The sequence below is a fragment of the Pteropus vampyrus genome, unplaced genomic scaffold (assembly GCF_000151845.1).
Source record: "Pteropus vampyrus isolate Shadow unplaced genomic scaffold, Pvam_2.0 Scaffold30, whole genome shotgun sequence".
Classification (NCBI taxonomy): Eukaryota; Metazoa; Chordata; class Mammalia; order Chiroptera; family Pteropodidae; genus Pteropus; species Pteropus vampyrus.
The window spans coordinates 1664081-1677471 of record NW_011888811.1 but is presented as its reverse complement, the minus strand read 5'-3'; the positions used below and the strand labels follow the sequence as shown (position 1 = coordinate 1677471).

General features: G+C 44.9%; 1 protein-coding gene across 1 annotated transcript in view; it reads left to right on the top strand.

Annotated features, from left to right (window-relative positions):
• The window catches only part of TENM2 (teneurin transmembrane protein 2), an 876941-nt gene that overhangs the window by 677776 nt on the left and 185774 nt on the right, over window positions 1-13391 (top strand). Inside the window, exon 6 of the mRNA XM_023528647.1 lies at window positions 6226-6348. Coding sequence (XP_023384415.1) covers window positions 6226-6348 — 123 coding nt within the window. The remainder of the gene's footprint in view (window positions 1-6225; window positions 6349-13391) is intronic.

The window sequence follows — 13391 nt, the reverse complement described above, 5'->3', positions numbered from 1 at the left end:
TGACCAAGGAAAAAGCCACCAAACAGTGATCATTAGTTAGTCAACCTATATGGAAGATGCCAAACAGATTTATTATTTTTTGTTGACAATGGCAATTCCTTTCAGTTAAACAGCAAACTGGCTGCTGACCAGGACATTTTTGTGGAGGGCGAGTGACCGCTTACCAAGGGAAGTGTCTGTTCCTGAGTGAGCACTAGCTGTATTTAGTAAGCGATTCTGTAACCCACCTGTGCTAGTTGGCCAGGGCTGGCTCTCTAGCAGTTCACCTGGAGAACTCGGCGGGCCCGTTGGCCTCCAGTGAGGACTCTGAGTGAGTCATCGCAGGAGAGCGTGGGCTTGGCATCTCTGACCCTGCAGTGACACGTGTCTAAATGCCAGATTTCCCACTCACTGGCTGTGTGATCTTGGACAAGACACCTAACCTCCATGAGCCTCAATATCCTTATCTAGAAAATGTAGATTAGATTACCACCTCACCAGGTGGGAATGGAAATAAACGAGCTGTCATCCTCATGAGAGTCCTCCAGTGCTACCCCACCTCACCCAAGTCCAAGGCTAAGTCCCTGCAGGGTACCCACTCCCCATCACCCTGCGCTCCCTCCGACCTCCAATGCTCCTCCCCGGACATCAGCGTGAATTCCTCACTTCCTTCTGGTCTTGGCTCAGACCTTACCTATCACAGATGCCATCTCTGACCAGTCTACGTTTAAATGAAAGAAGTTTCGATTCTCCATCCCCCACGCCCCAGCATTCCCTAACCCTACACTCTGCTGTTCACTTATGTGTTTAGTTTCTATGTCTCCCACTAGAATGTAAGTTTCATGAGAGCAAGGAAGTTGTTTTGTAAACAGCATTATTCTTGGTGCCTAGGACACACCTAACACACAGTAGGTGCTCAATAAATATTTGCCAAATGGTACAAAAAAAAAAAAAGAGGAAGAAATGATACAATTACTATAATTAGCACAATACCTGGCACATTGCCAAAATAAACGTTAATTGTCCCCATCATCATTGATTAGGTTCATTTGCACATCTTAATTCTCACTACTGCTTGCAAAAATGCCTCTGCAGATGGCCTGTGCAAGTTGAGGGTTAGAGTTTGTGCATTCGAGCCCTGATTATTCCACTGTGGTTCTCTTCTCTCGGCAATGGCACTTTTGGAATTGGCTACATTTCCCAGGGGAGCCCTGGCATTGTTGACTAAATCAGCTGATGTAAAAGCAGGGAGACCCAGCCCTGACCCATCCCATCTTCCTACCTGGTCTCTGAAGGAGCTTCGCCATCTGGTCTAAGGTCCTCGCGACTCTGACCCAGCTGAGCCACAAGACCCAGCAGGCCCGGCCCCCTCCTCCCACTCCCTAAACTCCGCTTGCCTGAAGCCTTCCATGTTCAAAGGGAAAGCCCGATCTCTTCCTCGGGTTACATATCGACAGGCCTGATGTGTGAAGAGACCCCCTGCTCTTGGGGGCCTGCTCAGCAAACACAGAGCATCCGTGGCCCCCGTGCTTGCTCTCTTTGATAAGCAGGGGCTGAGCAGCTGGCTGGGACGCGTTGCTGACATATTGATTGACCCTCTTGTCAGGTTGATCCTCTGCCAGCCAACGAACATGGAAGGTTCTAAGTGGCACCCAGCAGGGCCCACACATACCCTAATTACTATTTTAGACAACCCCTATTCCAAGCTGCCACTTTTCCAGGCCTGCAACCTCCCAGCCTTGTGCTTGCTGGAGAATTCTGTTACCTGCCACCAATGCCTCTCCCTTTTGCTCGGGCTCCCTCTGAGTAGTTCTCTCAGAGCCCATCTGGCACGAAAACAGGCAACTTCAATAAGAAAAATATCCCCCTAACTCCAGGTGGGTCTGTTTCTTATTCTTGCTGAAATCTGGGATCTGCGTGTGGTCTGTCCATCTTGCCTTGGTTCACTTTTCAGCACTCGATGAAAGTTTTCTCCAATTAGCCAGAGAGAAACTTTTAGCTTTTGGCTGCCTACTGTGTTTTTAGTGGCTGATTTCCCAGCCGCCACCTGGATTACACAAGCTTCCACTTGGAGCCTTTCCCTGTTCCATCCTTGCTGACCCGTGGAGCCCCATTGTTCTGTCCAAGGGTCCCTCTGGAGCAGAGCCTGTCAAATCATGATAAATTGTGCATTTTGGCTGCCAGCGGGGGTGAGTAACGTTAAGGAGAGAGCCTCTCAAACTCATTTCACTTCTGACCCTAAGATGGTCTGAACAGGACCTTTTGGGATGAGATGCTGGGGCATTTGCAGGGAGTGGGAGACGGGACCACCCACTGCATCCAGGGTGGAAGTCATTGAGGCCACCGTTCGCCTAAAATCTTAAGATAAAGAAGCAATAACTCTGGCTACTCTGAGGCTTCTCAGCTTTCTCAATCTGATTCATAGAATGGGAAATACTATGACATAATGTTTAAAGCGCTATTTTTCATTGCCGTTTATAGCACCAAACGTAGTGAGTGACCTTAAATATGTCCTAACTCTTCCTGGCTGGATTTCAGAAAGAATCCTCACCCTGTAAATAATTAACTGCAAGGAATGCACAGAGATCTGTTGTGTAAAAATGGAGTTTCCCACTTTCCTTGTAAGTGAATGTATCGGTCAAGACAGTCTCAGGAATGCTGCTGTAACAAAGAACCCCAAGCTCTTAGTGGCTTACAACAGTGACACCTCTTCCTCGTTCTGTGTTCTGTCACTGGTCAGCTGTGCTCTGAGCCATGTTATCTTTACTCAAGACCCAGGCTGACTGTGTGGCAGAGGGAAAAAGGCGTGCACAGTTTGGGCCACCAGTCACAGAGCCACATCTGAATTCAACAAGATAAGAAAACTCAACCCCTTCGGGAAGGGGTTTTGAATTAGAAGATGGTCATTCACCAACCATAGTGAGTTGCAAGAAAGAGACCAGGTTTGCTGAGATCCTATTGCAAACTAAAATTGGTAAACAGATCACTAACATATGAAGCAGTCGGCCACCTCCACAGTAATCCTCCTACGATTCCAAAATCCCGCTGTCATTAGGCTTCCCAGTCACCTCTCCCCTACCTGTGAGATGGGGATTATTATGATAGTACCTACCTCAAACGTAAGCCATGAGTCTTGCTAATGTCTTTAGAAAGTCTCATACAGTGCTGGCCATAGACTGGGTTCAAGGGCTGGCAGCAGATATGAATATTACTAATAATTAAAATAGCTTTTCTTTGCAAACTCATCCATATCGTTGCCGGCACTATTTCACTTCATTCTTCACACCTCTGCATTATGTCTTTTTTTTATCTTTGAGAATATGATGTCCTACAGTCCAACTTCTCGATCTGCCTCCATGTGTCATTACCTATTCTAATAAACATTTATGGAGTGCCTTCTATATTCAAGGCACTCTGCGAGATCTTCCAGGGTTACAGATGCTTAACCTCCCTCTGTCCCTAAGCAGCCATTATTCTACCTATAGAGGGAAACCTTTACAAAAGGTAAGGGGGAAGATTGACTGACTGATTTCTCAGCCCCAGCCATGGAGCAAATCAGTAGCAGAATAGGAAACGGAGTTCTCATTAGCCAGGAAACTCATTGACTTCACAGCTCCCCTGGGTCTTTATTCTAAGGACACTTCGGTCCATCCTCACAGGTCAGAAAGATAGTCTCATTTTTTTTTTTTTTTTTTTACTCAGAAAGAGAGAAGGAATAGCTGATCAAGAAAGAAAATGTAAACAAAAGCCTATTTCAGACTCTCCCCGCAAAAACAAACAAACGAAAAAAAAAAACAAGAGAAGGTGGTCATACCCCGGGATAATTCTCACTTATTTACTTAACGTTCAATTCAGCAACAGAAAATATGCCCAAACATGAGTCTCATTTGTGTCGTGTTGCCGCTGCTGGGAAGACTGAGCTTATGCTCCGCGGATTTGGCTTCTCCCCTTTTCCCATCTTCATCTCACTTTCTTATTTTTCTTTCCACTTCTGGGAGCTGTCTGAGAAGTTACTTATATGCTCTGACCCTAACCCTTCTCACCCGATCTGTAGTTTTCTTAATACGTTTTTTTTTTTGTTGTGTTGTGTTGTGTTTTTTAATAAGGAGATGCTATGAAACCCAAAACAAAAAGGGAGAAGGTCAGGCATCTTTGAACACAGAGGGAACCCAGCTTCGTGAATGCTCTCTTTAGGTGCAGGAAGAGTAGGGTATGGTGTGCTTGCTATGTATGCTCCACAAACTGACGGTTGTGGTTCTGCATGGGATGGCGAGATTGAGTTCTATAAGCAGGGGGCCGTTTCGACAAGTTTTCATATTGATGGGGCACTGGGAAGGTTGTCATCTTCGCCTGATGGAGCCACCGCTTCCCTTCATAGAGGTGAAAAGCAAAGCTTTGTTAGGCCTGGACCCCAGTTGCACCTGTCGGTGTCTATCTTAAAACACAGAGACCCCCCCCGGAAAGAAACACATCTCCAGCTCAGCAGCAAGCCGGCTCAAGGCAAGCCCCGATAACCCAATTGTAATATATTTTTTAAAAAATCATTTTAAAATAGCTAATTCTTTGGCTCCCTTCACCTTGTAATTACAAATCAGAAGCTATCGTTATCTCGAAGCAACCACGATTAGTTCTCATTTCCTGACCTCTGTACAGTGAAAATATGTCATTATTTGAGACAGCAGAATCTGGTCTCTTCAAGTAAGTGACCTACATATAACAGATAAACTGTGGGGGAAAATTAGATGTTACCTTGACAGAAAGTGTACAGTAAATGTCACTTACTCTTATTAGTATTTATTATCTCGAAGAGTTGCAGTAGCGGGCTTTGTACTTCAGAGTAATGTATAGAAACAACAACGACACAGTTCTGAGTTAGGAAAGTGTGTAAAAAACAACAAAATAAAGCAGACATACACACAGGGACACCTTGCCACCTTAATCTGCAGCCATCAGTCTGAGCCGTATTGTTTGAGGATAGGTTTTTAACCTTAATAGAATGCAGCCTGACTTTAAGTGGTGGTAGGCATGCAGAATTAATTGCTGTGTGAACAATTTCCTAAGCATTGTTAATTGTGTTTCCTGTGGTTAATTGTTTCTCTCATCCCCGCATCGTACTCAGAACCTTTCCCTGTCAACAGCCTTTTCTCCCCTGTAGCGCTGGAAACATAGCAACAGCGTCAGCCTGTGTCCGGTTGAAATGCCAGACAGGCGTCATGCGATTATTGTTTGGATGGAAAATATGCAGGGAAATGAACTCCTTAGTTATTCACAAATGAAGCATTTCTTAGATGAGGGCTTGGAAAGAATGCAGATTGTCTGAAATCTGCCTTTCATTCCATGCAAACCGCTCACCAAGAAGCGTCAAAGATAGGCGCGTGCTGAGTTTGCTAAAGTAATTGGGAAGCGGGGAGTTAGGACAGACAGAGGGACAGGGAGGACCAGAGGAGGTTTGTGTTTGGAGGTTTGAGGTGCACCTGGGGGTAGAGCAAGTGCTTTGCAGACAAGCTGGTGTCCTGAGCAAAGACGAGGAGGTGCCTCAGAGCTCGGGTCTCCTGAGCTGTGATGGTCTGGGGGGTAGGGGCGGGTAAGGGAGAAAGAGAGAGGAGGAATTGTGATATTCGCAGGACGGTACCCCATTCCGCTCACCCTTCCCAAGCTGTTTCCACAAGAAGTGAGAAGGAAAGTGTCTATAAGCTTAGAAAGGGCGTGGGCTTCACAGTGAGCTGGTGCATCCACAGCCGCCGCTGGCTGCGTTGGCGTTTCCGTACAGGTGTCGTCAGACCAGCCAGCCAGCCCCATCTGGGCAGCCTGGTCTTGAAACCGATTTACATTCCGAGGATTTTGGGGGAAACTGTCCTCATCAGGACCCCGGGACTAGCAGTCTGGGAACGACTGCCTCCAGGACGTGGGAAAGGCAGGATGCGATGGAGCACGTCCCCTCTACAGTGACCCCAAAGGGGCGTTTCCCCTCACGGTGGCACCACTTGGAAGGCCTAGGCTACATTTCTTTCTCCCTACTCTGCCCACCGTGGGGGTCCTCTCCCCACTCCCCATCCCCGAGGCTGTGAACACCCAGGTCTGCCTGCTTTCTGCATATAGCTATTCCCTGCAGCCTGGGGCAGGCCACTTTTGAACCCACAGCTTCCTTAAAAGGCAGTTACTTGGAAAAGACACCTGGCCCACCCCCTTGACATTTGCATTGCTGAATTATCTATTCATATTTTCATTACTTTGTCTCTCCCGCAGCAATGCATCTGCTCGGACTCAATTGGCAACTCCAGCCGGCAGATGGACACACCTTTAACAATGGGATAAGGACCGGCTTACCAGGAAACGATGATGTGGCAACAATGCCATCTGGAGGCAAAGGTGAGGTTACAGCTGCTGCTTGCCCTCTTGAGGTCACAGGAAAATCCAGGGCTCTCGCCAGCTAGTTCAGGTTTTCCAATTCAAATCTTGGAAGGTATGCAAAAAGGAAAAGAAAGGGGAATAAAAAAAAAAAAACAAAAACGTGTTGCCTTTCTGAGGTGCCCCCATTAAAAGCTGTTTGCTGTTCCTGTCTGTTAGCTGTGTCTGGCTGGAGTCACTCAGAGCTGGCGCGGTGCCGGCTCAGAGCAATGTGCATACCTATGCTATCTGCAGCGAGTGGCACAGTCTGGAGCTACTTGAAAGCATCCCAAGGCCTGGGCAGAAGCGGCAGCAACAGCAGCAGCTGGAGTGGCGGCAGCAGCAGCAGGAGCAAGTCCTTCCTAATCGAGAAAGCCCACGGCAGCAGGCAGCACGTGCCGCCCTAGACGACAGTCTCTCCCGAGGAGAGATGCAGCCTCCCCAGGGAGGAAGCCCCACCTGGCACGGAAAGGAAGAGAAAGAGACTCAGCTTCAGGGGAGATAGAAATGAGTTTTGACAACCGGGGGACAAAGCTTCTCTTCTCAGAGTGGGTAAAGGGGACAATAGAAATGTTTGTTGAAGCAATCAGGCAACTGTATTCTTGCAGGGGCAAAAAAAAAAAAAAAGGTGCAAACAAAGTGCCGAGAACGAGGAGAGAAAACAGAACCTGGGACAATTAAAAGACGAGAGCAGCCAGTGACACAGGGAGGTGTGTTTAATTCAGGGTGGAAATCACACGTGAGAGCGATGATCTGGGAGGGTTTCCGCAAACACAGAATTTTCCACTCTGCCTCTTGGCACACATAGGCGGTTCACCCCCACGTGTCTCAAAATACCCCACAGGGATATTTCAAAGATGAGAAAGGAAATAACATTTATTAGGCACCTATTGTACATCAGGCTTTGTATTGTATAACTTCAGCAATTCTAAAGGAGAGGATATTATCTCAGAGAAACTGAGGCCCAGGATGTTTTATAAACTTACCCCAAATCAAACAAGCAGGCAGGTAAAAATCAAGACTCAAATCTCTACCCGGTGCCCCTTTGGGCAAGCTCATTGGCGTTTTTCTTAGGTCAGTCATTTTCCACAGAGAAGATTCCAGAATTCATCTTCCCTTAGAGGTGGACATTGGTCATCCTGAGATGCTAATGTTGCTGAAATTTTTCTCCCCAGCGCTGTCCCAGTGCTTCACGTGTGACTCTTTTGTCTTTTTATCCAGTCTGTAATAATTGTTCATCTCATCTATCCTAATAATAACACTAAATTACCTTTAAGTAAGCATGAAAAAGTTTTATCTGAGGATGAAATTATATGCTTTCCATTATCAGGTAACTAAAACTACACCTAAAAATGAAGAGCATATTTTGTCTTAACTGACCATGTTCTGCCTTCACTGACCAAAAAGCCCCAAGCGAAATTTGTTGGCCTCGGATTTTAATCCACTCACTTTCAGCACTTGACACCATCTGCAACTTCGGTTTCCTTTATGACAGTGGTTCTCAGCCCGAGGCATTTTTGCCTGCCAGGGGATGTCTGAAGACTTTTTTGATTGTCACAATTAGAGTAGGTGCTACTGGCCTCTAGTAAATAGAGGCCAAGATTGAGGTAAACATTCTACAATACACAGGACAGCCCTAGGAAGAATTATCTCCTACAGCGAAGGACTGTCCTGCTCAAAATATCGACAGTGCTGCTCTTTGAGTAACCCTGCTTTAGGGGTCTCTGTTATATTTTACCCATAAATGTCCTTGAATCTACAAGTCTGTACCCTGCCCTGTGAGAAGAATGCAGAATGCACTTTAAAAGTGAATATGCATATTCTATCTTCAGGCACAGGCATGTCCGTTATGTGTGCATACACTCTGAAATTATGTACAAACTCTTTTTACGTATAGTCCTTCATAAAAGGGGACTGCCGAGAGGCATTAACTTCCATAAATTAAGGTCAGCCACTCCTCCCGTTTGTGAGTAAGCTTCATCCAGATCCCCTACCCCACTTTATCATCCCACACAGCACAAAGAGAACAAGTCCTAACTGAGAGCATGGAGTCTCTAACAAATGAAGAAATACTTTCCGTGGTGTCTTGGGAAAGACCAGAATTTTCCCACTCAGATACAGCACACTTTTGAAAATGTTGTGTAAGTCATATAACATCACCAGTTCAGATATTTTCCCAGTGAGCTATGAGGCAGACAGAATGGTTGCCAAAGTGTCGTCCAATAAATTTTGTCAATAGGACTCTTATGAAAAAGGGTGAGAATTAAAAATTGCTTAAAGTCGAAGTAAAACTTGGAACACCTCGTTTCTGAGCACCAAAACAGTGCGCTCCTGATGACTGAAAGTATCAGTTCTCTTCTGTAACTTACTGTACAGTTTGATTTAAAACACTACTAGGAAGATTTTAGTCTTCTCATACTCCACTAACTCTTCTAGAGAAAGTGACCTTAGGTTTAAATTTCTTTAGCCAGTGACCTCCCTCTTGCCCGCTTCCCAAGTCTATACATTTAGATAACCTGAATCAATTCCAATTAACTAATTTTCTAGTGTTTCAAAGAGACAATCAAGAAATATTGGCAATAAGTTAATTAAATAACACCCCCTCCATTTTTTTTCTTTTTTTTTTTTTTGGTGTGTTATACAATAATCCTTCACTTTGATAATGTTTTAATCAAGATACACCACACATTGCCAGGGAGGGTAATCTTATGAAGCAATTACTGGTAAGTATCCAGCAGAACCAAATTAAAATGTAAGCAAAACACAGACACGTGAGTCCCATCTAAGATGGCACGTCAATAGAGATTTCATTACCTGCTCCTTAGAGCATTTATATTTCTCAGGTTTGGAAAGAAAGCTAATAGGCAGGGCAGCCTACACTTTCCGAGACGTTAGTGGAAACTAAGCCCTTGATTAATTAGTTAGGAGACTATGTTCTTTGGCCTTTTTCTTCCCTTTCCCATTTGTTGTTGCTCATGGTTTATTTTTTTCCTTCACTCTCTCTTTCAATTAAACCTTAACGTGGTTGGTGGTGGGGTTTCACATCAAGAAAAGGGAGTCCACAGACTGCCAGAATCACTCACCATCTCGCGTGTATTTCTATGTTAAAAGGAATGAACTCATACATCTTCATTACACGAGCACGCAGTACTCTTTCTATAGATCTGGGATTAGATAAGCCTTGAGAACAAAGATTCAATACAGTGTTCTGACCTGGTCAGATAACATAAGAGAATCTAGTTTGATTGGCTAGGCCCAGAGGCAAAAAAAAATACGGGAACTTTTAAAGGGCACATTGTGTGTAGCCAATTTGCTCACTGATCTCAAGAAAGAATAAGCTCCCAAGTGGAATTTCATGGATCGTTCTCAAAGCCTGTCACTCATTTTAAATTCAAGGCATCCTTTATATCAGGGGTCAGCAAACTACATACCGTGGACCAAGTCTAGCCAGCTGATTGTTTTTGCAAATAAAGTTTTATTGGAGCACAGCCATGTTCATTTGTTGCCTGTGGCTGCTTTGGCACCACAGCAAAGCAGGTGGGTAGTTGCAACAGAGACTAGATGGCCCACGAAGCCGAAAATGTTTACTCTCTGGCCTTTTACAGAAAAAGTTTGCTGACAGCTCCGTATCATTCACAAGCCCATTTCTACCTTCCTTGGCCTTTCCTGTAATTACACAAATTATAGGAGTCTAGGGAGAAGAGATCAAACTTCCAACAGATCAGTTCTTTCTTCTTGACCAAGAGTTAGGTATAATACATTCTTTTTAACTTTGCACTGACAGGTCCTCTAAAATAATAGGACTCTGGGGTTGGTCCAGCTGCAAACAACAAACAACAGCTCCATCCCTTTGCAGCTATGTGACCTTAAGCAGGTCACGTGTCCTCCCTCAGCCTCCGATTCCTCATCGGTACAATGGTACCCCCTCATCAGCCCGCTGTCCAGCATAAATGAGACAACTCTTGTAAAACACAGTGTGCGGTATCAGGTACTTAATAAGACATGCCTGAATATGAGTTGTCACTGACATCAACATGACATCTCAGCTGTAACAAGCCTCTGTGGGCTGGCACTTCTTAGGAGGTTCTGTATTTTCCAAAGGCAAAGGCTGCTTTCAGTATGTCAAGATGGACAATCGTGTGCTGCTTCATCTTTTTTTTTTTTTTTTTTACCTTCTAAGAATGAGAACAAACCCGAATAAAGTCTTCCCGAGCATGTGCTTTGTGAGGTCAGTGGGAAGCAGGACTTCCCATTCGAAAGGGCCGATGTGAAAATGAGCTGGCCTGCTCACGACAGCTCTGTTTGTCTCGCTGCAGCGTGAGTTCCATCCCTGCCAGCCTGTTTTAAGCCCCACCATTCTCGGTTTATAACTCAGCTGTAAACATTTATTTGTGCCTGGAGCACATTTCTTTCCTACCATTTGAAAAAAAAAAAAAAAATCAGGATTTCCAGATGGTATGCAAGTTGGAAAAAAATGGCAAAGACTGTTATTCTGTTTAGAAACATGTTTTTCTACACTTGCCCTTTCAGCAAAAACTTCATTATGATTTTCACTAGTTGGCTTAGTGCACGGTACCAGGAGCCAGATTAGTAGGGAGGTTGGTGATTCTTCCTCTGGCTCTTGTCAGCCTCTCAAGGAACACAGCCCAGGGTTTCGAAATGATCACCTCCCTACATAAGGCTTTTCCAAAGTCAGTGAAGTTCCCGGAAAGGCAAGGGGTCATTATTTGAGCCAATCATTACGATGCTGCATGTCTACTGACAAATATACCAATCACCTACGTAGTGACATAGCAGCTCCCCTCATTTTGGAGGCCATGTTGTTGCACCGTTGTTACAGATGGATCCCACTGAAGTGCCTCGCGTCGGTGGATTTTAGCATCTGGTTGTCACCCGCATCTGGTTGTCAACCCTGCTCTAGGCTGCACAGGTTCCATTGTGCACGGCACGGTCATGGTTTGACATGAGAGCCAATATCCCCCACCCCCACCCCACCCCACTGCATTTGCCCTTGCTTGCCTTGCCTCTTCTGCCTTTCAGAGTTGCTTTGCACACCCAGAGATTGGTCTCTGCTCTCTGCATGAATGCACACCTTTCTGTATCTTTTGTACTTAGCCCAGGATCCAGAATACAGTCAGCGTAGTAGATAGGTGAGTTTCAGTATTGCTCAGACCTGGCTTTCAGTCCCAGCTCTACCACTTAAGAGGTGTGTGACCTTAAGCAAGTCACTTTACTTCCGTGGTCTTCTCATCTGTAAAACAGGAAAAATCGTGAAGATATTAGGAGATTACGTGGCAAGTAGTAAGCACCTAATAAATTTTAGCTGCTACGATACTAATAAACCGAACTATAAATTAATGCAGAAGCAAGCCACCTAAACAGTCAGTTGTATAAATATCTGTTAACACTCTTCATGACAAAGGGTTGACCATTTTTATCTGAGGCGACAAATCGAGGTTTTAAAAGATGAAAGGCTACAGACTTTTATAAAATCCTTCAGTGCTTGTGGTCCCAGGCACAGAAGGATTTTATAAAAACTATTATTGCTGCGTGATGCTGTGGACACCATCACAGGAGCAGTGGCACTCAAGATGGAAATCTCTTCCTGAAGAATAGCCAGCCAGCCGCAGGGTGAAGGCTGACAGGCTGCTGAAGGCTCAGGAGAGCTGTAGTGTAAGGCAGTGAATCTAATGTCCTTTGGAGAATCTTTCTGCCCCTCTCTCGGTTAAACAGAACCCTCAGATGCTTGTCCTGATTCCCAAATAAATGGAAACGAGGTGTAATGACTGAAGCAATATTCTGAATTCAACTTTATTTGCAATAGATAAAAATATGTGAGGCAGAATAATCTGCAAGGCAGATTTATGCCAAGGTGCCTCCGGAGTTCAGTTAAGTTTAGCAAGTATTAATATGAGGCTTCATTTCCCTGCTATGACTGAGTCCATTCCCTTTATCACTTGTTTGGGGAATAGTCTCGCTGTTTCCATAAATGAATTATGGCAACGTTTTCTGAGATGATTAGCTCCTAATGTGGCTATGGAAGGCTGTCAATTTGCTTGACATCAGTCTTATTTAACTGGTTGGAATTTTAGGTACATGTTTCTGAAATAGGCAATAGCTTCACATTTCCATGAGCAATCTTCCGTGCTCTGTAGAGGTGGGCTATCCTGTAAAATTGATCATTAGAGTGTTGCTTCTAAAATCCCAGAAATCTCATCTTTGAGCGGGAGATGAACCAGCCAGAACCATCATGTGTTAAGTAAGCATCTGCTTCTGAGGGCAAAATGATCAACATCTTCACTTGTCACTTTGAGCTCATAGACAGAAAGGCGAGTTTCACAGGGAAGCTGCAGCTCTGGGAAACGTGGGCTGGACTCGATCCTGCTTGCCAGGACACCATGCTCGGTCATCAACTACAACCCCAGGATGGTGGCCAGACTTTCAGAGAATGGCTGCTTGCTTCCTCTTTTCCTGACGCTGCCAATCCAAGCCTAAATGGAGTCCATGGGACCCTGGGCTGCAGGCTGCTGAGATGAGGGAGGATGCGATTATAACATACACCTCAACCCTGATGGCAACCATAGATTACCTAGTACATAGTAGATGCTCGATAAATATTTGTTGCATGAACGCATGAATGAATGACTCGCCCAACATTGCTTTGGACATTATAAATCATTATTAAATAAATAAAGTCTGGCTGCATTTTGCTGACACAGGTTACGTAGAGGTCTCTACCTGAGAAGCAGATAAAGTACACATCAATACTTGTAATTTGGAGTAAATGAACTTGTGACTTTGTTTTCTCTGGCTATAGCACCTTAATTCATGTGACGGGTCCCTCCTTCTCTGCAGACGTATTGACCGCTCATTGTATATTGATTTTAGCTGCTCTGGAAAATGAGAGCCTATTTCATGAAGCTCCACCCTATCCCTTAGGCCACCGTAGCGAATTGTGCCTACCGAAGGCAGCCTACCTATATTTTAAATTACACCATCATAAATTTGTCCTCCAAATCTGGGAT